Genomic DNA, 24,860 nt, shown 5'->3' on the forward strand with positions numbered 1-24,860 from the left:
ACTTCAAACACAGCCCCTTTTCCTGTCTTTGCATCAAGGAAATAAGTTTAGTTTCAGAGAAACTTGCTGCTAAGAGAGCATCAGGCCTTCCGGCCCGAGTCTCTGCCCTGTTTGGGTCTGTGACGCTGCTGCTGTGTTAAGGTGAGTGGATCTCTTTCAGCCTGCTGCCTCTGTCCTGCCAGCACAGCGAGCCCAGGCGACTCTGGGGTAGCTGGCAGAGGTGGTGGGACTTCCTTATACCTTGCCTGGGAATATGGGGGTGATTAGCTATGGGAGCCTCAGGCTGAGGCTTCGGGCTGGAGAGAAATTCAAGTTGTTTTTTTGGGGCCCCAATTCTTCATCTGGAACCAGCTGTCTGTCAGCATTGGAGACCAGAGACCTTGCAGGTGGCCCCATTTATCCTGACATCCATCTGCACATCTCCAGTAAGTCATCCCAGGTGGGGCAGCCCCTAGCCACGGTTTCTGGGGGTAGCCTGGGTCTGGTAGAGGAGGACAGAGTCAGGAGGCCACAGAGGAAGAACCCAGAGGGCTGTCAGAATGGGGTGGGTGATGTCGAGCTGGAGAAGGAAGCAGCCATAGCTTGTGGCTTCTTTGAGGGAAGCAGTTCTTCCAAAGGCTCAGCTAAGCGGTAATGTCCTGGGGACACTGAAAAGTGCTCAGGCCCTGGCTTCCTGCTGGATCTGTCAGGGCAGCACCCTTGGCTCCAGGAAACAGAAAAATCTATAGTGAAAGCTCTGGGTCCAGGCCCCAGGGATAGGAAGGTGGCTCAACAAGGCTGTGAACTTGAACATCAAAATGCTGAGGAGTCTAGGGTAGGCTCAGGTTAAACTGGGATCCAGAGAGGTGAAGGAGCAAATGGCTTGAATTGCTCAATCACCGTGTCCTTGCACATTCCTTGGCCATTCTGAGCCTCAGTTTGAGCATCTTACACATGCATGTGAATATTGGCATCTAGTAGGTGCTTGGCTCCTGACTCTTGGGTGAAAGGCTGGGAAAGGTGTTCCAGTCAGGAAAGGGTCTTGGCAGGAAGGAACGAGGTTCATAGGGTAAACAATTCAACATGATCTTCATTACTATTGTTTCAGCAAAGGAAGCAGACACACAGTAGGTGCTGAATAAAGCTTTGTTGAGATTAGGGTCAGGGGCTCCTAGGTGGAAAGTCCCGGATGCTAACCACCCAGGCTCTTCTTCTGCCAAAACAGAGTCTATTCTTCCTTTTCTCGCCCGTCCTCCAGCCTCATGCCCGCAACTCGGGGCAGGGACACTGCACAGGCGGGCAGCCTGCCTGATGTTTAAGTATACACTCTGGGGCTAGGAGGGCTAGATTCAAGTCCTGGTTCTGCCACCAACTGTGGGTGCTGTGTGACCTTGAGCAAGTTACTCCACCTCTGTGTGGGCCAGGTCCCAAATTCACACATCTTCACTCACAGGGTTCTTGCAAGGATTAGATGAATGAATATGTCTAGGGTGCCTAGCATGTGGTAGGTGCTACCTAAGCATATTGCTATAGTTGACCCTTGAACAAGGTGAGGGTTGAGGCTGTTGATCCTTTGCATAGTCAAAAATTTGCATGTAATTTTTGACTCCCCAGTCATCCCTCTGCACCCTCAGGGTATTGGTTCTAGAATCCCCCCGGGGGGCCCTTGTATAAAATGACAGAGAATGATGCGTATGGTTGACCTATACATTTGCAGATTCCCAGCCATGGATCAAAGATACTGTTTTCCATTGCAGTTGGTTGAATCCATGGATGAAACACCTGGGGATATGGAGGGCTCATTGTCTAGTTTTTGGAAAATATCCGTGTGCAAGTGGACCCACACAGTTCAAACTGGAGGTGTTCCAGTGTCAATTGTGATTTTAATGATCAGCTCTGGGTGGTCTCAGGCTCTGGACTTCAGAGCTTCTAGACTTTCCTGGGGCTGCAGCAGCCAGACCTCTCCAGGTTGGCCACTCCCTGCCCAGCCCAGAGCACAGAGTGAAGGCAGTGCTTTCCAACTGGAGCTATTTTTACTTCCTTCCTGCCCCCCCCCCACAAGAAATTCTATAATGTCTGGAGACATTTTTCATCATGACCCGGGTGGGGGGGGGGAGTCACTGGCACATAGTACACACAGATCAGGAACGCTGAATGCACTACAGCGCCCAGGACAGCACCACGCTGCCTGATCCACTAGGCTCTGCTCTTCAGACTCGTCCTACTTCTCCCATCACTAAGCCTCTCCCCAACTCCCTTTTACAGAGCTTAACATTCAGAGAGGGAAAACTCCTTGCTGAGGTCACACAGCCTTTCAAACCCAGGCAGCAGAGGTTGGGGTGGGACAAACTTGTCTCATGATATTGTTCAGTCACTCGACAGACACTTAGAGAGTCTGCTGGATGTGAGGACACACCTCTGACCCCAACAGCCTGGGTCTTGACATTCGAATGTAGTTCAATGCGCAGCCACCCTGGGTCAGCCTGAGGTCTGTGCGGATGTTAATCCCTGGGCACCTAGCTCAGAGCCAAGGATTCTGCCATCCTAATGAGCATTCACTAGGGTGGTTAATGCTGGCTGCTAGACGAAAGACCCTTTCAAATCCTGACTGCCATTGCAGGCTGCGTGATTCTGAACATCACATTGACACCTCTGAGTCTCAGTTTCTTCTTCTTCTTTCTCCTCCTCCTCCTCTACCTTCTCCTCCTCCTCTTCCTCCTTCTCCCTTTCTTCCTTCTCCTCTTCCTCTTCCTCTTCCTCCTTCTTTTGAGAGAGAGAGAGAGAGAAGACGAGAAGTATCAACTCACCATTGCAGCACTTTAGTTGTTCATGATTGCTACTCATACATGCCTTCACTTGGAGACTTCAGTCCAATGACCCCTTGCTCATGGCAGCAACCTTGGGCTTCAAGGCAGTGACCTTTGGTTTCAAGCTGGATACCCCGCACTCAAGCTGGATGAGGTTGTGCTCAAGCCAGAGACCTTGGGATTTTGAACCTGGGTCCTCAGGGTCCCAGATTGATGCTCTATCCACTGCCCCACCACCAGTCAGGCTAGTCTCAGCTTCTTTAGCTGAGGAATGGGGATAGCAGTTCCCAGTGAATGGAGTTAAGGTGAGGATCGGATTAAATGAATCATGCTAAGAGGTTCAGTCAAGTTCCTGGCCCAGAGGTCTGTTGTTGTTACACATGTGACAAACATTTATTGAAAGGAAGCAGGGGCTACAGTACAAAACAAGACAGCTGTGGGCTCTGCCTGGTCAGCTCAGCCTGGTCAGAGACAGGAGCTGACAGACAGTGACCTTACCCGGCCATCAGGGTTGCGATGCAGGAGGATGGGCCCTGGGAGAGCAGAGGAGGTGCCTGACTTAGCCCTGGGAGAGACCTTCTGGGAAGAGGGGATAACTGGGGGGACTTGCAGCGTCTGGCCAGGAGAAGGCTATGGTTGCTGTTCCTGGCAGAGGGAACAGCCTGTGCAAAGCCTGCTCAGGTTGGTCCTCTCCTCTCCCACCACTGTTAATGGAGAAAGGTTCCAGAGCCACTGTGCCCTCCCCTCTCCTAAGGAAGCCCCACGGGCCCTCACCCTTCTCCAGGCATCGGTTCCCAAGGACTCGCAGAGGTGTCTCCACCCATTGCAGTGGGCCGCGTATCTTTTCGGGTATCTGTGTCAGAGGCCTCTGCACATCACAAATATTTATTAGGTACACACCACATACCTTGCTGGTATAGGGGAGTGACAAGAAAGAGTCTCTACTCTCACAGTGCTTACATTCTATCATATAAGATATGTCATAACACATATGTCAAAGGTATATGTCATCAAGTTGATACACACGCCGCCCCATTTTTGGTGATGAAGAACAATAAAGTTGGATCAGGGATAGAAAAAGAAGGAAGGTTATTAAAGAGAGGGAGTTCAGGGAAGGCCTCTTGGAGGAGGAGGTGATATTTAGGCAGAGACCCAAAGGCAGTGAAAGATACTGGGGAAAGTGTCCAGGCAAATGGAACAGACAGTGCAAAGGTCCTGAGGTTGAACTACGCCTGATTTGTTCAGGTGACCTGAATAAGTAACATAAGGAGGCCCATGTGGCTAGTGGGGAGGGAGTGAGTACAAGGAGGTGATAAGGCAGATTGTGCAAAACTTTGGGGCTACAGTGAGGATTCAGGCTTTAACGCTGAGTGAAGTGAAGGCAGTAGGTAGAAAAGGGCATGACAGTGCAAAGGGCAGGCCCAGTCCTATGCTTGGTGCTCGGTGAGCCTGCTCTCACGGAATTCCTCAGTCCCTGGTGTTGGGCACCATGCTGGCCCCGTGTTTCCGGTGGAGTTTGGTGAACTTAACTCACTGCTACACTTAACTATCTGCTACTCCGCAGCAGATCCATGATTCTGTAGTTAAAATCTGATGCCCCGGTGTCAGGAAGAAGATATGAAGGAGCCTATTGCCTCCAGGGCACCATGCTCATTGCTGTCCATGTGACTTCTAATGTAACCAAGGTGGCTGACATGTGCCTGACTTATCTCTATTGGTGGGCACAGGGCCTCACCATGGCCTGGGGACAAAGGAGCAGGAAACATGGCTTTAGGAGGGGCTTGGGGTCTTGGGCCGAGGACTGGGGGGTTCAGTGAGAGGAGGCATAGACAGTGAGGCCGTTTCATCAGTACTTGGGTGGGGACACTTCCTGTGTCTGATTTAGGGTGGTGTGTGCCTATAGGCTTGGCAGGGCTACTTCCACCCTCTTCAGCAGGTCCAGTTTGATTGATTCCCTCTGCAGCCTGTTTGTTTCCCCTCTGGCTCAAATGACAAGCATTTAATTGGGATTTTTGACACTCAGAATATGTTGTGTGGAACAGCAGACCTTGAAGGCCCTGCTATATGGCTGCAGGATTAAATAAAGCTGAGAAAGGTCCTTCCCGGAAGGTCTTCTAAGAGCCTTTATTATCTATTTGTTTGCTTATTTGTTTGTTTGATGGAGACAGAGAGAGAGACAGAGAGAGGGACAGAAAAGGACAGACAGACAGGAAGGGAGAGAGATGAGAAGCATCAATTCTTCATTGAAACTCTTTAGTTGTACATTGATTGCCTTCTCATATGTGCCTTGACTAGGGGGTTACAGCAGAGTGAGTGACCCCTTGCTCAAGCCAGGGACCTTAAACTCAAGTCAGTAACCTTGGGCTTCAAGCCAGCGACCTTTGGGCTCAAGCCAGGGACCACAGGGTCATGTCTATTATCCCACGCTCAAGCTGGCAACCTCGGGGTTTCGAACCTGGGTCCTCCATGTCCCAGTCCAATGCTCTATCCACTGTACCACCACCTGATCAGGCTATTATTTGTTTATTTTATATATTTTTAGATTCTACATATAAGGATATTATACAGCGTTTGTCTTTCTGTGTCTGACTTATTTCACTTATCATAATGCTTTCCGAGATCATCTGTGTTGTCGCAAAAGGCAAGGTTTAACTCTTTTTTATGGCCAATGTTCCATTTTATGTCTGCACCACATCTTCTTTATCCATTCATCATGGGCACCCAGCTTATTGATGGGCACTCAGCTTATTTCCATGTCTTGGCTATTGTAAATAATGCTGCAATGAATTATGGATGCATTTATCTTTTCAAATCGGTATTTTCAATTAGTTCGAATAAATACCCAGAAATGGAATTGCTGGGTCATGTGCTAGTTCTATTTTTAACTTTTTGAGGAATTGCCATACTGTTTTCTATATGATTGCATGAGGGCCTTTAATAAGCTAATATGCTTTTCAAAATGTATTTGATCACTTGACCTTCTTTCCTTTGCTCTGTGTTTGGGGTGTCAGGTTGCTCTGGAACAGGAATAATTTAACCCTATCTGTATATCCCATGAAGATGCTTGAATGGTGGAATTTCAGGCAGATATATCTGGTCAAGAATCAAAGGTTTCGTCTTCCTCATTTCATGGCCTGGGCTGTAAGAACAAGGCGGGTGTCCCGTGGTCTCTCAATGGAGCTGCACATTCTGGGAAAGCAGTTAGGACCTCTGAACTCACAAGGAGCCCATGTACTCAAGTGGAGGCTGGATGGGGCCAGCCCAGGCAGGACTAGGGAAAGGGAGTTTTGTGGTGGGTGTGTCTCCTGTGAAAGCCATGGAGTCTGCAGGGACACAGTTCAGAATAGAAAAACCTGGTCCTCCTGCCTGAGTATAGGGGCACCAGGAGGCTGCAAGATGTTGTTATTGTCAGTGAGACAGGGAAGTTGGGGTAAACCAGAATGAATGGGAGCACTCCTGTCTCTGGGACACCTTGGCCCAGGGTCCAAGATGGCCAATCATGGCTCATGGTCCTGGATTTAGCCCTAGGGACCAGCTTCTCCTCACCCCTGCTTCCGCACAAACCGCCTTTGGCTACCCAGGCTGCACCTGTGGCCATTGAGCTCACGGAGGAACTTCTCAAACTGTGTTGCCGGCAGTTTCCTACCACAGCTTCCTGCCCAGAGACCAGATTCACTCCCCCACCCTTTCTCATTGTCCCTGGACAGGCCCCCGCCTTGCTGCCTTGTCCTGTGCCCTTATACTCTGTGGGGAGCAGCTCTATGAATCTGTGAGGCAAGGCTGGCTGGATTTGGGAAATGGAGAGGAGTGGGGAGGGTAGACCCAATGGAAGGCACTGTGTGGATTTGTAATGCTTTGCCTTTTTTTTTTTTTTTTTTTTTAGTTAGAGGAGGGTAGATAGTGAGACAGACTCCCACATGCACCCTGACTGGGATCCACCTGGCAGCCCCTGTCTGAGTCGATGCTCAAATCAACCAAGCTATCCTCAGCACCAGGGGCCGACACTCGAACCAATCAAGCCACTTGCTGCAGGAGGAGAAGAGAGAGAGAAGGAGGAGAAGGAGAGGGAGAGAAGCATATGGTTGCTTCTCATGTGTGCCCTGACCGGGGATCAAGCTCTGGATGTCTGCACGCTGGGCCAACGCTTTATCCACTAAGCAAACCGGCCAGAGCCCACTGCATGGATAAAAGTGTGGAAGTGAATTTGAAGGAAGGCTAATAGTGCAGCTGGCTGGAGCAGAGGGTAGGCTGAGAAGTTTAGTTAGTGTCAGTGAAGTAGGCAGAGGGAGCCACAGTAGATTCTTGAGCAAAGGAGGCCTTGGGAAGGAATTGCTGAGAAGCAACTTGCAGACTACTGAGCTCAGCTCATGTGGGAAACAGACTGTGAAGTTCAACAAACCATGGGCGCCGTGTGAGTTAGATCTGGATCTAAGGTTTTATTAATAGAAACAGTAGGTAGAGATCAAAGGAGGTGGTGGCAGCACAAACCAACCTCAGGGGAGATCTGGAGTGGGCAGGTGGGCTTGGTAGCCTGTTTCACCATAGACAGGATGGCCCAAGTAAAGGGAACCAAGGCTGGGGAAGAGGAGAAAGCAGAAACCATCAGAGAGGAAGGAGGAAAGCCAGGGAGCCGTCAAGGACCCAAGAGAGCCATGACATTCAAGCAGGAGGGGGAGACACTTGTGTCCATCACTCAGGGGACCCAGTATCCAGGAGGGCACTAAGTGCTTGATATCTGTGCTGCCTTTGAGCCCGAGGTCAGCTGGGGGTGGGCAGATTGAGGTAGGATGAGAGGGTAGGAGTGAAGAAGTAGAGTGGACTGTAGATGGCCCTCTGTTTCAGTTATGGTTTTTTCTATTTCAGTTATAATTTTTAGTGCCTGGTATGTCTATAAACCTTCCAGTTCCTTTATCCCCCTTTAATTAAAAAATTGAGTTATAATTTATATACCATAAGGTTCACTCATTCTTATGAAACATTTTGTGAGAGTTAAGTGCATACAGCTGAGAAACTACTGCCTCAATCAAAAAACTCCCTCAAGCCCCTTTGTAATCAGTCCCTCCCTGGCCCCAGCCTCTGGCAGCCACTGATATGTTCTCTATCGATACCGTTTATCTATCTATTTATTTTTTATTTTTTGCAAAAGAGAGAGGATGGGAGAGAGAGACAGGAAGTGAGAGAGATGAGAAGCATCAACTTGTTGCATCACTTGTTCATTACTTGTTTTCTCATACATGCCTTGACAGTGGCTGGGGGGGCCTCAAGCCAAGCCAGTTACCCCCTTGCTCAAACCAGCAACCTTGGCCTCAAGCCAGCGACCTATGGGCTCAAACCAGTGATCATGGATCATTTCTTCGGCCCCACACTCAAGCTGGTGACCCTGTGCTCAAAACAGCAACCTTAGTGTTTCAAACCTGGGACCTCAGCATCTCAGGTCGACACTATATCCATTGTGCCACCACTGATCAGGCCAACAATATAGTTCTAAATGGAGTCAGACAGTTGTAGTTTTTGAGTCTGGCTTCTTCACTCAGTGTGATACCTTTGAGGTTCATCCATGTTGCTGGGTGTATTAGCATTTCATTCCACTTGGTTGCTGAGTAGTATCCCAGGGTAGGGATGTACCACAATTCATGTATTCATTCATTGAGAAACATTTGAGTTGTTTCTGATTTTGGCAATGATGAATAGAGCTACTCTAACATTCCTGAGCTGGTTCTTGTGTGAATGCACGTTTCCTTTTCTCTAGATGAGTGTTAGGAGCTTTCCTGAATCCATTTAAACCCTCTTACAAAATGGTGACCTATGTCTACAGATGGGGACATAAATGCAGTCCCTGATTAATTGCCTGCTGGTAACTAATGGGACATCTAGGAAGCCCCTCAAGACTGGCCCTCCCAGCTCCGGTGTCAGGAGCAATCTGGTCAGAATGCAGATTCTGGCCCTGCCTCCAGCTGCCCTGACCCAGACCTCTCCCGAAATGATTCCCATTTCAGTACAGCAGGTCCTCAAATAACATTGTTTTGCACTTACTGTTGTTTCACTGTAACATCAATGAGAAAAAAAAAAAGTTACCAGTAGATTCTTAGCTGGGCTGATGCCTGGGTGGAGTTTGCACCTTCTCCCTATGTCTGTGGGGCTTTCTCCAGGGACTCCAGTTTCCTTTCACACCCCAAAGATGAGCACATGATAGAAGTCAGCATGTCTACACAGTGTCTGTCTGAGTGGGTATCACAGTGTGAGTGATCTGAGATGAAAGGGTGTCCTGTCCAGGGTGGGTCCCATCTGGTGCCACAAGCTGCCATGATGGGCCCTGAGCACTGTGACCCTGAACTGGAATCAGCAAGTTGAAAAAGAAAATTCTTACTTGTTTTTATTCATCTTTCTTAAATGTATATCTAGCTCACATTTATTTCAATGCTTATTATGAGAAGTGGTTTGGGTCTTTATTTAGAAGTTTGGTGGTGTTTTTGTATCCAGAAATAGGAAATACGAACTTAACTCTTGTTTGTATCAATTAGCCTATGGTAAGATTGGGTCCTTATACATCGTTTTGTTTAAAGTTGCAGTTTCCAAGAACCTATCTATGATGTCAAGTGAGGACTTACTGTATCTTCCTCTCAGAACCAGTACCCATCCTTACATGTCCCTGGACACCCAGGGCAGAGGCAGCCTTTCTCAATCCACAAAAACTTTTTATTTTTGCCTCTGCTACATTTGCTTAACTAAAAAAGGTACCTAAAGCCCCTTTCCTGAACACAGCCTGTGCCTGGGTAGCCTTGCTGGAACCTAACCGTGGACTTTCTCTAAGAGCAATGATTCTGTATTTGCTAATATCATGTTTACACTGACTACAGAGCTACTGTGAATAATAAGACTGACCGTACCTATCTATCTACCTATTCACCTATCAGTCAATGTTTTTTTTTGGGATGCCTTTCAAAGTAAATTACAGTCATCAGTACTATATTTTATGGTTCTTTTTTACTGAAGGGTCCGAATACAATGAATTGAACATTCTCTCAGTTTTAAGGAATTCCAGACACTTGTGTAATACACCTGTGTGTCCAGTTCATCAGACAGCATCATCACCCCAGAAAGTTAAAGGTAGATTATTTTAGATTACTTGCCTTACTAGATATTTTTAAATCTAAATATCCTTAATTCCTTCTCTTCATATACGATCCTCTTTCCCAGTCACACATCTCATTTTGTTTAATGGCTTTATCTAAGTTCATATTGGAGATGAACCCTAATATATTTAACCAGTCCCCTATTGATGGATATTCAGATTAGTGTAGGCTTTCTAGAAGCCAGGAATGCAGAAGGGACAGAGCAAGGGGAGATTTCTAATGCCGAGGGGAGTGAGTGGAGAAGGACAGGGGAAGGCCAGTTGAGTGAGGTCCCTTTGACAAGCAAAGCTGGTCCAGCTCAGGGCCTTTGCACTTGCTATTCCCTTTGCCTGAGGTGGCTCTCTCCTCCATGCTTCAGGAGGAGTCCTCCTCATCCTTCAGCTCCCAGCTCAAATGGAGAAGAGGTCAGCCCAGCAACAGTAGCCTCTTTCCCTCTTAGTATCACTCCTTATTTTCTTTATAACACTGATCTCGAGTGTAATTATTATTTTGTCCTTCCCCTTGTTTATTGCATCCTCTCTCCCGCAGACTGTTATCTTCAGGCGTGCAGGGTCACGTCTGTATTTTCCACCCATATCTCCAGCACTGGCCTGAAATACAGTAAGAATTCAACAAGTACTTGGGAATGAAGGAATATTTCCAGCTGCTGCTGGTGTGTGTGTGTGTGTGTGTGTGTGTGTGTGTGTGTGTGTGTAGAGGCAGTGGGGGCGTCTGTGAGCTCCGCACAAGTTCTAAAAAGTCAGGGGCGGTTTGGGGCTGGTCTGGACCCCGTTGGCTGGGGCTACTCTCCAAGTTGATGCTGGCAGAAGGCAGGCTTCACACGATGGGCACGGATGCCCCACCATGTGACCTCTCTCCCACTCTATCCGGGCCCATGGACGGAGCTCAGAAATCTCCTGATGTGTCCTCAATCTCGCTTGAACCCGCAGGTTCTGGGGAGGAGCAAGGGCGCACAATTTGCACAGGGCAGCGGCGGCGATGCCGGACCCTGCGGCGCATCTGCCCTTCTTCTACGGCAGCATCTCGCGCGCCGAGGCCGAGGAGCACCTGAAGCTGACGGGCATGGCCGACGGCCTTTTCCTGCTGCGCCAGTGCCTGCGCTCGCTGGGAGGCTATGTGCTCTCGCTGGTGCACGACCTGCGCTTCCACCACTTCCCCATAGAGCGCCAGCTCAACGGCACCTACGCCATCGCCGGCGGGAAGGCGCACTGCGGCCCGGCTGAGCTCTGTGAATTCTATTCGCGCGACCCGGACGGGCTGCCCTGCAACCTGCGCAAGCCGTGCAACCGGCCGTCGGGGCTGGAGCCGCAGCCCGGAGTCTTCGACTGCCTGCGCGACGCCATGGTGCGAGACTACGTGCGCCAGACTTGGAAGCTGGAGGTGAGAGCGCGGAGCCCTGGGCTCGCACTGGGCGGGCCCGGGGGGCGGCGCTGGGGGCGGTGTTGGGGGCGGTGTTGGGGGCCGTGGGAGCAGTGGGGACTGCCAAGAGTGCTCCGCTTCGCCAGCCTGCGCTCGGCTGCTGCGTCTGATTTGGAAGCTGGAGGCATTAGGCCCTGGCTGGGGCGGGATCTGGGAATAGGCCTTCGAGGCAGGGGCCTGAACGGAGGGAAAGAAAGGTGAAGGTAGGCCCAGGACCGTGCGAGGCTTAGGCTGGGCTGGGGGTGGGGTTTGGGAGGATGATGAGGGCCACGCCCAGGGGGAGGGTAGTCGATAGGCCGAGGCTGAGGGGGCTGTGGTTCGATCTCCTGCATTACATCATGGTGCTCAACTACCTGAGTCAGAACTTCAAGCTGGAGATGAGCTTGGCGCCTCTGGAAGGCGCGATCTGGGGCGCGGCCCTGGCTGGGCTGGGCCTGCATGGACTGGGGAGAGGACACGGGGATGCGGAGTGGTGGCTGTCTTCAACGGCCTAAAGGACTCACCCCAGGTGCACCTGGGTGGATTCGGGAGGGTTCTCATGGGGACGGAGGCCATGGGGAAGGTCGGGGAGGTAGAATAGGGTTCCTGTCATCGCACACTTGCCCTTGACCCTTCCTTACTTAGGGTGAAGCCCTGGAGCAGGCCATCATAAGCCAGGCGCCCCAAGTGGAAAAGCTCATCGCCACCACGGCCCACGAGCGGATGCCCTGGTACCACAGCAACCTGACACGGGAAGAGGCTGAGCGCAAACTCTATTCGGGCTCGCAGACTGATGGCAAGTTCCTGTAAGTAGGGATTGGGGGTGTCTGGGGCTTTGGCGTGGTGAAGCTGGGGCAGGTCCCAGTGTGCTCCATGTGAAAGTAGGTAGTGCGTTTCTGAGTGTGGGGATGGAGCAGCAGTGTTTAGGACCGCATAGCTGGACTGCCTGGGCTGGAATCCAAAGTCTGCTACTTACCAGCTGAGACACTTGGCAAGTAAGTTGATTTCCTCTCCATTCAACAAGTACTCATTGAATACCTCCTGTGTGCCACGCACTGTTCCATGGACTGAGGACATGGCAGACACAGGTCCTTGTCCTTGTGGATCCGGTAAACCAAAAAGATGCATCAGTAAAATACAAAGTATGTCAGGGGGTGGTAAGTGCTCTCTGTACAAGTTGGGAGGGGGTTTGAGATTAGGTGGCCAGAAATGGCCTTTCCTGTCTGGTAGCTTTTGAGTGAAGAACTGAAGGAGGTGAAAAGTGAGCTGGACAGCTCTCTGGGAGAAGGTTGTTCCTAGCAAATGGGAATGGCAAGTACAAAGACCAGGAGGCAAGTTCGTGGCATGTTCAGGAAACAGTGAGGAGGCCAGTGTGCTTGGACCTAAGTGAGGCCTGGAGCAGGAGGAGGTCAGGGAAGGAGGAGGTGACTCCCTCTGACTGCCTGTGGATGAGAGTGGTACCTCCCTAAGGACCTGTTATAAGGATTACATGAATTAATATGTGTAAAGTAACAGTAAAGTATCTGGCATATACTAAAAGTGCACCAAATGTTAGCTTGATTACATGTGGGTAAATGTGTATTTCTGTCCGTGTCTGAGTCATAGCTGAGCCATATGGTTGTTTGTGAGTTTGGTATTGTGAGACTATTTCTTTCTTTCTTCCTTTCTTTCTTTCTTTCTTTCTTTCTTTCTTTCTTTCTTTCTTTTTTTTTTTTTTACAGAGACAGAGTCAGAGAGAGGGATAGATAGGGACAGAGAGACAGGAACGGAGAGAGATGAGAAACATCAATCATTAGGTTTTCGTTGCAACACCTTAGTTGTTCATTGATTGCTTTCTCATATGTGTCTTGACCGTGGGGCTATAGTAGACTGAGTGACTCCTTGCTTGAGCCAGCAACCTTGGGTCCAAGCTGGTGAGCTTTGCTCAAACCAGATGAGCCCGCGCTCAAGCTGGTGACCTTGGGGTCTCAAACCTGGGTCCTCCGCATCCCAGTCCTACACTCTACCCACTGTGCCACTGCCTGGTCAGGCATGTGAGACAATTTCTAAAACTATTTAAATAACCCTGCTGGGTATTTGGAAGCCCTGCGGGCTCTGCTGCTTTCTGGTCTGGATACAGGTCCCTTTATAGAACAGTTGTTATCCAGATGTTAGCTGAGGTCACTCTGGCTTCCAGATGTAGAAAAACTTGGTGCCTGTTGCTCTCCTGTGACCTCAGGAAGTCCAGTGCCTTCCCCAAGATGTCTGTGGATTCTCGAGGGCCTTTCTTCTTGGGGCCTGAGTTCCTGCATGGCTGAATCCTCGCTCTCACTCACCCCTCTTAGGGCTGTTTCCTTTCCTGGGGCTAACCCTCTGAACCCCTTGCTTTCCCCACTCATGTGTGGTCTCAGTGTGTGTAACAGATTGCCTGCAACTTTCCCATAGGATGCAGATTCCTGCTGTCAGCTGATAAAATAAATTTTTTACCCTGCCTAACAGACTTAGGTCAAATTGGAGTAAAGTTTCTAAGGCTTCTGAGGAACTCTTGAATGCATGTTACAGACAATACCCAGTGGCAAGGAAGGCTTTTAAACTTAAGATAGGGCTGCTTTCTCTAAGAGTGTAAACTTAGCCTTGCATTTGTAATCAGTTAGCTCTTGCTACATCACAAACTGCCCCAAGACTTATTGGCTCAAAAGAACATTTTTTTTTTTTACTTGTCACAATTCTCTGAGTCAGCTGAGCTGTTCTCATTTGGGTCAGCTGGGCTGGGACTGAATAGGTTGGGATGGCCAGGCTCATGTGTCTGGCCGTGTGTCCTCTGGGTGATGGGGATGTGATGGCCACAGTGCTGTCATTGTCCAGCAGGCTAGCCTGGGCTTATTCAATGGGGGTGGTTGCAGGGTTTCCAAGGATAATCACAGAAGGAAAGTGACAATGCACAAGCCCTTTTAAGCCTCTGCTTGTATAATGTTTCTATGTCCTATTGGCCAAAGCAAGTCATGTGTCCAAAAGCAGTAACTGTGGGAAAATGTACCCGTAGGAAAGGAATTAAGGCAGCCAGTTTTGCAAAGTCTATTATAGGATTGGATTGAGGAGGTCATAATAGATGTGCTGAGCCTCTCTAACATGGGTGTTGGGGGCTCCTTCTTCCCTTTTGGACTGTAAATTTGAGGACAGAGTCTGCATTGGGTGCTCCTACAGGGCTCCATCTAGTACATAGTGAGGGCTGGTACTTGTCCAGATGTAACCTGTCTTCATTCAGGCGTCCCCAAAGTACGGCCTGCGGGCCACATGCGGCCCCCTGAGGCCATTTATCCGGCCCCCTGCCGCACTTCTGAAATGGGCACCTCTTTCATTGGTGGTCAGTGAGAGGAGCACTGTATGTGGCGGCCCTCCAACGGTCTGAGGGACAGTGAACTGGCCCCCTGTGTAAAAAGTTTGGGGACCCCTGAATGCTGCCACTCCCCATCTCATGTGTGATGCTTATTAAGACATTACCAGAAGACAATTGGACTTTGGGTGATGGGAATGCAGCATAATCAAATGTCAAAATAACCTAGAGATGTTTTCTCTGAACATATGTACCCTGATTTTTCAAAGTCACCCCATTAAAATTAATTTAAAAAAAGACATTACCTATGTCTGGTCACACGTCTCACATTCGTTCATATCTCACTTGCTTATGCACATGTTCACCCAGGTGCCAGTGTCTGGGCCCTCTCCAAGCTGTACACAACAAAGGCAGGTCATGTGACTCTGCTGTTGGTGTAGCTGTCTTTTCCTCCTCATCTCTGCTTTCTGCTTTATGACACATAATTTCCTTTGTTTTCACAGTCTAGGTTTCCTTCCCTGGTTTCATCTCAAGTTTCTAAGTTAGCTTCTTATCATCTCAGTTTTTATCTCCATTCTGTCTTGGTTATTCTTTCTTTTTCTCTCCTCCCCTCTCTTCCCTTCTCTGTCCCATATATAACAATGATTCCACCATTCTAATGGTGTTAAATGCCCCCAAAATCAGATTGCCTAAGGCCCCTGAAAGTATCAGAGGACTCGGGTGGAAGAACTCAGTGGGCTTCAGAGCCCCCGCCCAGCTCAGCTTTGACCCCTTTCATGTCTTAAGCTTTTATGGAAGATGCTTGACAAAGAATTCCATTGCTCAAAGGAGAAATCTCTGAAGTTTTTACATCAACACAGCAGAGTTCATGAAAACAGGTAGGACCAGCATTGGTCCTGGAGGCTGAGGCTGAGGTAAGGTCTGGGTACAGTACAGAAACTGAGGCTGATGCTGAGGTTTAGAAGCCTTTGGAGCAGTGATATTATAAGGGACAGTGACTCATTCTAGGAAATGTCAAGAGACCAGAGCAGCTACAATGAGCCAGACTGCTGGACATTTAGGCGAGTTTTGCTTCAACAGAGATGGTTGTAGATTTTTCTTGTGGTTCCAGTAGTCAGTAATTGTTTTCTCAGTATGTGGTTGGTTAGGGACTGAAGGTCAAGGCTATAGGCATAGAGCAGGGTAAGAGGCACATCTCCGGTAGGTCATGAGGCTGGGGTGTGCTGGAATGGGTCTAGTTCTGAGATCAAGGTGCAGGGTGTGATAGAAGGACACTATCACTCAGGCCTGCAACTAAGAGCAGGGCCACAGTTCAGAGCTGTTAAAGAATGGATGGAATTGTTCCTAAAGCTGTAGGTGGCCAAAGCTTGCTGCCTTTCTGCATCACTGCAGCATCTTTGTACTGGTTAATTCAGTGTGAAAACAAGTTTGAGCCCTGGGAAGGACCTTCAAGAGCATATTGTTGCTCTGATGGGTTGGCTCAGTGGAAAGAGCATTGGCCTGGTGTGTGGACATCCTGGGTTCCACCCCCGGTCAGGGCACACATGAGAAGCGACCATATGCTTCTCCCTACCTCCCTCTCCCCTTCTCTCCCTCTTGCCCTCCTGCAGTTAATTGCTGGATTGGTCCAAGCATCAGCTTCAGGCACTGAAGATAGTTCGGCTGATTTGAGCATTGGCCCCAGATGGGATTGCCAGGTGGATCCTGGTTGGGGCACATGCAGGAGTCTCTCTATCTCACTTGAAAAAAAAGTATATTGTTAAGTGGTTCTTAACCTTTTCTGGATCATGGACCCCTTTGGGAATCTTAAAGGGGTGAGCTGGACCTCCCCCCACACCCCCACAATGTGGGCACGTTGGTCTGTATGTGTGCACATGTGTGTGGGAGGTAGACAGGTTCTTACTGCACAAAGGCACCCTCTTTGAGGAGCTCAGTTCTCAGTCATAGTCATGGAAGATGTATTTATTTAGGAAAATTTCCAGCAGAGAACAATCAAGGGTCTCATTCTGTCAAAGGTTAGTCTGTTACAAGAACTGGTGGGTCTATTGTGATGACAAGGTGACTTGTTCTGGTTTGTACAAAGATGTCTCATGATCTAGCTACAGAATTGTGCTTACCTTTGTTGTTCTTCATGTAGAAATGACTTTCTCTAAGAGAATGGTCCTAAGTTTTCCTGTATCAACCTGTATGTCCCCTGTGAATGGCTTTGTGTCCACCATAGATGGTCAAATAGCCCTCCATGGGTGGCCAAGTATCCCCTGTGGGAGACCATGTGACCAGCCATGTGTGGCCGAGAATTCCACCATACAGGACCAGGTATCCTTCTGCGGATGGCCAAGTGTCCAGCTGTAGGTGGCTGAGTATGATGAGTCCGTGCAAGGTTGAGTGTCTGCTGTGGGAGGTTCTTTGTGAATGGTCCCATGTCTACCCATAGATGAACGCTGTGTTCGTTCCCCTCTCTGCTCCCTGGTGCCTGCGCCCCGCTGAGCTGAAGATTACTATCTGGTCTGGAAGTTGAGTGGGGCCTGACTGCCTGTAGGTCCCCAGTCCCTGCTGCTTTTCCATGAGGCTCTGGGGTGCAGAGCCCAGGTAGAGTGTGTGTGGGAACTGGGGCCCAGGTGGTTGTAGGGGTGACCTTCCCTCCCGTCCCTGCCAGGCTGAGGCCCCGGAAAGAGCAGGGTACATATGCACTGTCTCTGATCTATGGGAAAACCGTGTACCACTACCTCATCAGCCAGGACAAAGCCGGCAAATACTGCATCCCAGAGGGGACCAAGTTTGACACACTGTGGCAGGTGAGCTGTCTGCCCCCCCTGCTGTGAGGGACAGTGGGAGGCGCTGGGGCTCATGGGGAGGAGGAGAGGAGCCTGGCCCTGATGCCCTACCCCCCAGCTGGTAGAGTACCTGAAGCTGAAGGCTGATGGGCTCATCTACTGTCTGAAGGAGGCCTGCCCCAACAGCAGCGCCAGCGCCAGTGCAGGTGAGCAGGGCAGCCGGAGTGGGGGCTATGGGCGATGCTGTGCCGCACCCCCTCACTGTCCTTTCTGTTCCCTCAGGGGCCGCTGCTCCCACACTCCCAGCCCACCCCTCCACATTCACCCATGTGAGTCAGTTGGCATCTCAGAGCTGGGGCCTTAGGGACGGACCTGGTGGGTGGTCCATGGGTCCTGTTCCCAGGGAGAGGCTGGGGTGGGGAGTGGGGCTGCCATGTATCAGGAGAGGGACCCCTCATCACTGTCCCTGGGAGTCCTCAGAGGATATGGGTTTCATGAGAGGGGCTGGTGCCCTCAGCTTGGGCTCTACTGACCCTTGCTGACGCTATGACCTTTAGCCTCAGAGACGGATCGACACTCACAACTCAGATGGATACACCCCTGAACCAGGTGAGCTGGCAGAGGCCGAGGAGTATGGCGAGTTTCGTGCCAGGTTGCTCTGAGTGTGTTCAGGGAGGGACTTGGGCCTGGATGCCTGTGGCAGTTGGCTTGGTTGGCCCTATGCACACACTTTGCCTACAGACATCTGCCTAGGGGCACACCCATTACCCTGCCTATGTGCCTGTACATGGGCATGTGAGGCATGCAGGGCACAGACACTTGTTAAGCACCTACTATGTGCCAGTTACGATCCAAGCTCATAGTATATCTGAGCTTGTTGGATCCTCCTGACATGCCATAGGAGGTAGTCACAGTGATTATTCTCATTTAACAGATGGGAGAAGAGGGCAGAAACTTTCTAAGGTCATGCAGCTAGGCAGTGGAAGAGTGGGATTGGAACCCAGGCTGACAGGCTCCAGAGGCCATGTTCCTAAAACGTCCAGTTGCTGATGCTCATGTGTTTGATGTGTGAATGCAACCTGCCCACATGTGTGCTCAGGGAACATACATGGTTGTGTATGCACACAGAGGCTCACCTTTGGAGCCCTTGTAAGCATGGCCACATGGTGCCTACAGAGACACTGGCAGGCACAGATGTAGGTGCACATGTGTCAAAGCACACACAGGCAAAGATGTGGCACACCAACGGTTTCTTGTATAGACATGCTTGGGTCCCCATATATACAAAAGGTGGTGGGAGTGTACATGGGTGCATATGTGTGATACACAGGGGCACACGTGGTTGCATGTGCGCAGAGATGCATAAGCCTTTTTTTTTTTTTTTTTTTTTTTTTTTAAGTGGAGAAGCAAATGGGCGCCTCTCCTATGTGCCCTGGCCGGAAATCGAACCCGGGTCCCCCGCACGCCAGGCCGACGCTCTACCGCTGAGCCAACCGGCCAGGGCCTTTTTTTTTTTTTTTTAAGTGGGGGATGCATAAGCCTTTAGAGTCTACTTGGATATGACTTCCCAGGGCACCCACAGTTGGGACCAGGAGTGTACTCGTGTGTGCACACACATGCACCCACATGCATGTGCATGGTCTAGGTGGTACACCTTGTCTGGCTCCCTGCCCTGCCATCCCCTGCCTCTCTCCATCCTGTTGAGCTGGGAGTACACACCTGTGTGTGCGCCCAGCATGCCTAGCATCCCCAGAGAAGCCGCGGCCAATGCCCATGGACACGAGTGTGTACGAGAGCCCCTACAGTGATCCTGAGGAGCTGAAGGACAAGAAGCTCTTCCTGAAGCGGGAGAACCTCCTCATGGCTGACATTGAACTTGGTTGTGGCAACTTTGGCTCAGTGCGCCAGGGTGTCTACCGTATGCGCAAGTATGGATGCCCCTGATGCCGTTGGGTGGAGGAGGGCGGGGGTGGAGCCAGGATGTGACATCAGTTTGCCTGGGAAACAGACCCTGGGACAGGAAATCCCTGGAGGATTTCCTGGCAGCACTGGGGGGCAGCACCTGAGAGGGAGTGCGAGAAGCAGCCTGGGGTGGGGGAGGGGGAGACTGGCTGGGCTGCAGTTGCTGATCCCAGAGGCTTTGGCCTATCCAGGGGAGCTGTAGAGGGGGCCCCTGGACCCTTGCTGCCCAGCAGAGAGTGTAACTTTGAAAATGCTCTTTTCAGTGAGAGGCAGTTCTGGGGGAGGGACTTGGCTGTGTGCTGACGCTCTGGCAGCAGGGGTGGGGGACTGAGTGCCTGGATCCTGTGGGAGAGCTGGCTGACAGACCATAGCATCCACTACACAAGTCCAGGAGGAGGCAGGTCGGTGGCTGGAGGTGCCTAGCAGGGCCTGTGCTTGCTCCCGTGCCTGCCCCCACCTGGGTGTGCGCTGCGGCAGGAAGCAGATTGATGTGGCCATCAAGGTGTTGAAGCACAGCACGGAGAAGGCGGACAAGGACGAGATGATGCGCGAGGCGCAGATCATGCACCAGCTGGACAACCCCTACATCGTGCGGCTCATTGGCGTCTGCCAGGCCGAGGCCCTCATGCTGGTCATGGAGATGGCGGGCGGCGGGCCCCTGCACAAGTTCCTGATTGGGAAGAAGTGAGCCCCGGGCTGCTGGGCGGTCAGGACTGGGGGACTCCTTCTGTCCTCATTCTGTTCCACCCATGAGTGCACACTCATTGTCCGTGTTCCTAGACACACACCTACCATCTGCACACCCTGACATGCACACTCATGCCCATAGGGCAGAGAACCTGACCTCCCTGTTTGAGTTCTGGCTCTGCTGCTAACTACTATGACCCCAAGCAGGTCTCTTAATTCACCTGGGCTTAGGTTTCTTCATGTGTACCACCGTGGTGATCACAGCATTTACCTCCAGGGCCCTTGTGAGGATCAGATGAGTTGATATTTATAAAGTACTTAGAACAGTGGCTGGCACAGCTTGTGAGATCTTCCCAAGTATTAGTTCTGAGTTTTGTAATCATTGCTACCCCGACTCTCTTGGCCAAATTCATGACCCATGTGAAATTAAGTCGATAGTCTCTGATCTAGAGCAGGGTCAGCAAACTGCGCCAGGGCTTGCTTCTGTTCTGCATGGTTTTGCATTTTTAAAGGGTTGTAAAAGAAAAAGGAAACAAGGATATATGGCAGAGAACACATGCAGCCTACAGAGGCTGACATATTGCTACCTGGATTTACAGAAAGCACTTAGTGACCTCTGAGCTCCTCTCACAGACAATCTTTTTTTTTTTTTTTTATTTAAAGATTTTATTTATTTATTATAGAGAAGGGGGGGAGGAGCAGGAAGCATCAACTCCCATATGTGCCTTGACCAGGCAAGCCCAGGGTTTTGAACCGGCAACCTCAGCGTTTCCAGGTTGACGCTTTATCCACTGTGCCACCACAGGTCAGGCTCACAGACAATTTTTTTATACTCGCTGAGGCCCGTGCCTGCCAGCCTGCACTCTCACGGGTGCGCACGCCTCCCCGGTGGGTCCGGCTCACGCATGCAGTCACTGCACAGTGCTTAGGCAATTTCTGTGTGACAGGGACTATTACAGCACTTGGGATTCATCAGTGAGAAAAAGAGGCAAAGGTTTCTGCTTGTATTCTGGTTGGAGAAGAGAGGCTTTAAATAATTATAATATAACAAAGTATGGAGTATGTTGGGAGATAAGTACTATGGAAAAGGGGGCTGGGAGTGTCAGAATGGGAGGTGAGAAGTGAGAAGTTGAAGTTTGTGCAAACTGAGGGAGGCAGCCAAGTGCAGCTCTGGGGACTAGTGTTTTAGGCAGTGGATACAGCCAGTGCAAAGGCCCTGAGGTATACCTGAGCCTGGTGGGGTGGAGGAACAGTGAGGGGGGACTGTGGCTGGAACTGATGTGGGTGGGAGGTGACAGGGCAGATTTTGCGGGGCCTTGTGGGTAAGAGGAATACTTGGACTTTTACACTGAATGAGGTGGGAACCCTGCGAGGCTGTGAGCAGAGAATGAGGACCTGACTCCCTTCTGGGGAGGCTAGACCATGGGGTGGGGGGTGGGGCGAGGATGGAGGTGACTGTTCTGGTTCAGTGAGTGACAGTAGAGGCTGGGTCAAGTTGGCAGAAGCCAAGGTGGAAGAAGCAGGAGTATTCTGGAGGGATTCTGAAGGCTGGGCTTCCAGGGTATGCTGACAGACTGAATGCTGGGTGTGAAAGAGGTGCTGAGGGCAAGGCTTCTGGCCTGGGCATATGAGAGGGTGGAGCTGCTGGGAGGAAGAGGGAGGAAGGAGCCACAGTGTCTGTATGTGTATGTGTGCATGCAATCCAGAGCTCAGCCTTGTCCTAACAATCTTTGACATGTCCGCGAGACTCCCCTGAGGAAATGTGGAGGATGCAGGCAAGTGATAAGCTTGGGAATCATAGTATGTGGGCGAAATTTAAAGCCTGGGCATTGCACGAGCTGTGCAATGTGTGTGCCAGCCCTGGCCTGGCACACAGCAGATGCTTAATAAGCACGATCATGTGCCCAGCTGGGTCAGAGACCTGGGCTTGGCTGTTCCCTCCCCGCTGACCTTGCCTCCTCTGCACCCCAGGGAGGAGATCCCTGTCAGCAATGTGGCAGAGCTGCTGCACCAGGTGTCCATGGGGATGAAATACCTGGAGGAGAAGAACTTTGTTCACCGTGACTTGGCAGCCCGCAATGTCCTGCTTGTCAACCGGCACTATGCCAAGATCAGCGACTTTGGCCTCTCCAAAGCCCTGGGCGCCGATGATAGCTACTACACTGTGAGTCTCTGCCCCTTTGGTGCTCAGGTGGTGGGGTGGGTGGGGGGTCCCCAAGCTCTACCCCAGCAGCATCCTCCCATCCCCAGGCCCGCTCGGCTGGGAAGTGGCCGCTCAAGTGGTATGCACCTGAATGCATCAACTTCCGAAAGTTCTCCAGCCGCAGCGACGTCTGGAGCTATGGGGTCACCATGTGGGAGGCCTTCTCCTATGGCCAGAAGCCCTACAAGGCAGGCATGGGCAGAGGTGGGTGGAGGGCTGGATGAGAAGGCTGGGAGGGTGGGGGCCCTGGTTACTCACATGTGCACTTGGCTCTGGCCTGAGCAGAAGATGAAGGGCCCCGAGGTCATGAACTTCATCGAGCAGGGCAAGCGGATGGAGTGCCCACCAGAGTGTCCGCCTGAAATGTACACCCTTATGAGTGACTGCTGGACCTACAAGTGAGTGCTAGTGGGTGGGAGGGGACACAGTTGAACTGATGCCCGGGCCTGGGGCAGGAGGTCTCAGTGCCCAATCACTTAGTCCAACAAAACTACTCGGTGTCATCCCACCAAGCCTCACCAGTTCACTCACTGCCTTTCCAGCACTTGGCACCTTGAGTTGTTCTGCATCTATGTTCAGCTCTCCAACACACTCATCCTACAGTACTCGAGTGGGCCAACACCCCAACACCCTATCTGTGGACACCCAGCATCTAAAACCTCAGCCCCCCACCAGCCAACATTTAACACATTGATCCCAAAATACTCAAAACAAGTTAGTACTCTGTGACTTAAAATATGGTACCAATTCTCAGGTATGGGATAATATGCCAGTATCTAATTTCTCAGTTCCCCACCAACCAACATTCAACACCCAGTTACTCAAACAGGCAAACACCAAAGTATACAAACACTTAATATTTTCAAACCCTCACCTCTGTCTGGTCTAAGCTTAATACTTGAACACCCCAACACCTGTTATCAATATCCCGACTTCCCACCAGGCAGTAGGCAACACGGACCCAGATAATCTATTACCCTACACTGATCATGTAACACACGAACATTCCGGCATCTGATACCTTTTCTAGCTCACCCAATAGCCATTACTCCACTGGCCAACGCCTATGACATTGATACTCAGAAACCAAACAATCCAATAAATAGATGCCCTATTTATAATAAATAATAAACAATCAGCCTTCATAAATAATAAACTGTCAGCCTTCCCTACTCACATGTGTTAACTCGCCTCCATCAGGAAACACCTGGTACACCAACACCCCAAACCCAAAGAAGCTAGCACCTAACAGCCCAACACAATACATGGGTATTCCACTCACAGTGCCATTAGTGCCCCAGCTCTCCACTAGCTGAACCCTCAGTACTCCAGCCTCTGTTCTGTCGTGGGCAGCATACTTGCACCCGTGTAAATCCACACCTACCACCCATGTACCCTGACCCTGGGCACATCACATGCTCAGTACTTCAGCATTCAATAGCCCAGCTCCCCATGGTCAACAGTTGCTAGCTAGCCCAACAGTGAATTCAGTTCCCCGAGTCATTACTAGTTACCACCCACCAGCCAATCTGTCGGCAGCTGTTCTATTAAGCAACCATGAATTCCAGGTCTCACACTTGAAAGACCTCCCCATTACCCAATACTCCACCACCCTGTCAGCCCCACGATTTTCCGAGTCTTGTACATATCCACCTCCAGCTGAACGTGGGTTCTGGCTGTGTGGTCAGTGGCTTTGATCTGTTCCTCCTCTCACAGGTGGGAGGATCGTCCAGACTTTCTGACTGTGGAGCAGCGCATGCGGACCTACTATTACAGCTTGGCGAGCAAGGCTGAGGGACCCCCAGAGTGTGGGAACGGGGCCGAGGCTGCCTGTGTCTGAGGCTAGCCTGCCCAGGGCCTGCAGGACCCAATACCCCAGCTTTTCCTCTGTGCCTTTGGCCCTGTCCCAGGACCTCCGTCTGGCTGGGCCAGCCCAGCTTTTTCCCCTACCAGCTGGAGTGTGAAGGGGATAGCTGAGGCCTCAGGCCCAGACTGGTGTAACATTCCTTTCCTGGCCACCTGTCCTCTCTGACTGGGGGAGGAGGGAAGTCCCAGCGTGGGTGGAGTTTGTAGCTAGCTGGTCCTGGGCTGGTATGCATCCCCTCCACCCCCAGCTGGGGAGTGTTGCTTACAGCCGGAGCCTCCTTCCTCTGGGCCCTGAAGGGGAAGTCTAGGAGTCTTCAGGTGGCAACACCTCAAATCACTGGAATAAATTCAGGTTCTCTCTTTTTTGAGATCCTTCTTTTTTGGGGTGAGGGTGGGACCAAGAAAGGGGTTGATAGGAAGTACCTGAAGTCAACTTTTCTCATATGGGGCTGGCTCTCCCACTTCTCTTTCCTGGAGACATCTTCATAAGAGTGAGGGACTGTGGCAGATTGGGGAGGCCAAGGCAGGTGAGCTGCAGGGCTGAGGGGCTGAGTGCACAGCTGGGCCTGGCTTCCCTGCCTTTATGATCGCACGGGAGACTTGAACAAATGCTGCCCCCTCCACCGTGCCCCAGCATCGGTGTTTTGTAAAATGTCTTCAGGTGTGCTACTACCCAGCATCCTGCTCTGCTGTCCCACCTTTCTTCCTGGGCCACACAGTCATGGCTGGAGTTTTCAT

The 24,860-nt window shown here is 50.9% G+C and overlaps 1 protein-coding gene across 2 annotated transcripts; it reads left to right on the plus strand.

Annotated features, from left to right (window-relative positions):
• On the plus strand, window positions 1-24,485 carry ZAP70 (zeta chain of T cell receptor associated protein kinase 70). 2 transcript variants are annotated; one of them, XM_066267784.1, is made up of 13 exons: window positions 1-141; window positions 10,849-11,299; window positions 11,963-12,123; window positions 17,287-17,425; window positions 17,523-17,610; window positions 17,687-17,733; window positions 17,962-18,013; window positions 19,140-19,332; window positions 19,844-20,050; window positions 22,025-22,217; window positions 22,304-22,444; window positions 22,542-22,654; window positions 23,973-24,485. In XM_066267784.1, exons 2-13 carry the CDS (start codon window positions 10,898-10,900, stop codon window positions 24,094-24,096), a joined length of 1,860 nt encoding a protein of 619 aa, XP_066123881.1. In that variant the 5' UTR covers window positions 1-141; window positions 10,849-10,897; the 3' UTR covers window positions 24,097-24,485. The 2 variants fall into 2 exon arrangements, with proteins under 2 accessions (XP_066123881.1, XP_066123882.1); XM_066267785.1 differs by lacking the exons at window positions 1-141; window positions 10,849-11,299 and adding an exon at window positions 11,428-11,541.
• The last annotated feature ends 375 nt before the right edge of the window (window positions 24,486-24,860 follow it).

This window comes from Saccopteryx bilineata, chromosome 3, assembly GCF_036850765.1.
Source record: "Saccopteryx bilineata isolate mSacBil1 chromosome 3, mSacBil1_pri_phased_curated, whole genome shotgun sequence".
In the NCBI taxonomy this organism is placed as follows: Eukaryota; Metazoa; Chordata; class Mammalia; order Chiroptera; family Emballonuridae; genus Saccopteryx; species Saccopteryx bilineata.

Coding starts and splice junctions, on each gene's coding strand:
- ZAP70 (XM_066267784.1), top strand. CDS start 10,898: ATGCCGGACCCTGCGGCGCATCTGCCCTTCTTCTACGGCAGCATCTCG. Junction 12,124..17,286: donor CAGACTGATGGCAAGTTCCT/GTAAGTAGGGAT, acceptor CGTCCCTGCCAG/GCTGAGGCCCCGGAAAGAGC. Junction 19,333..19,843: donor GGTGTCTACCGTATGCGCAA/GTATGGATGCCC, acceptor GCGCTGCGGCAG/GAAGCAGATTGATGTGGCCA.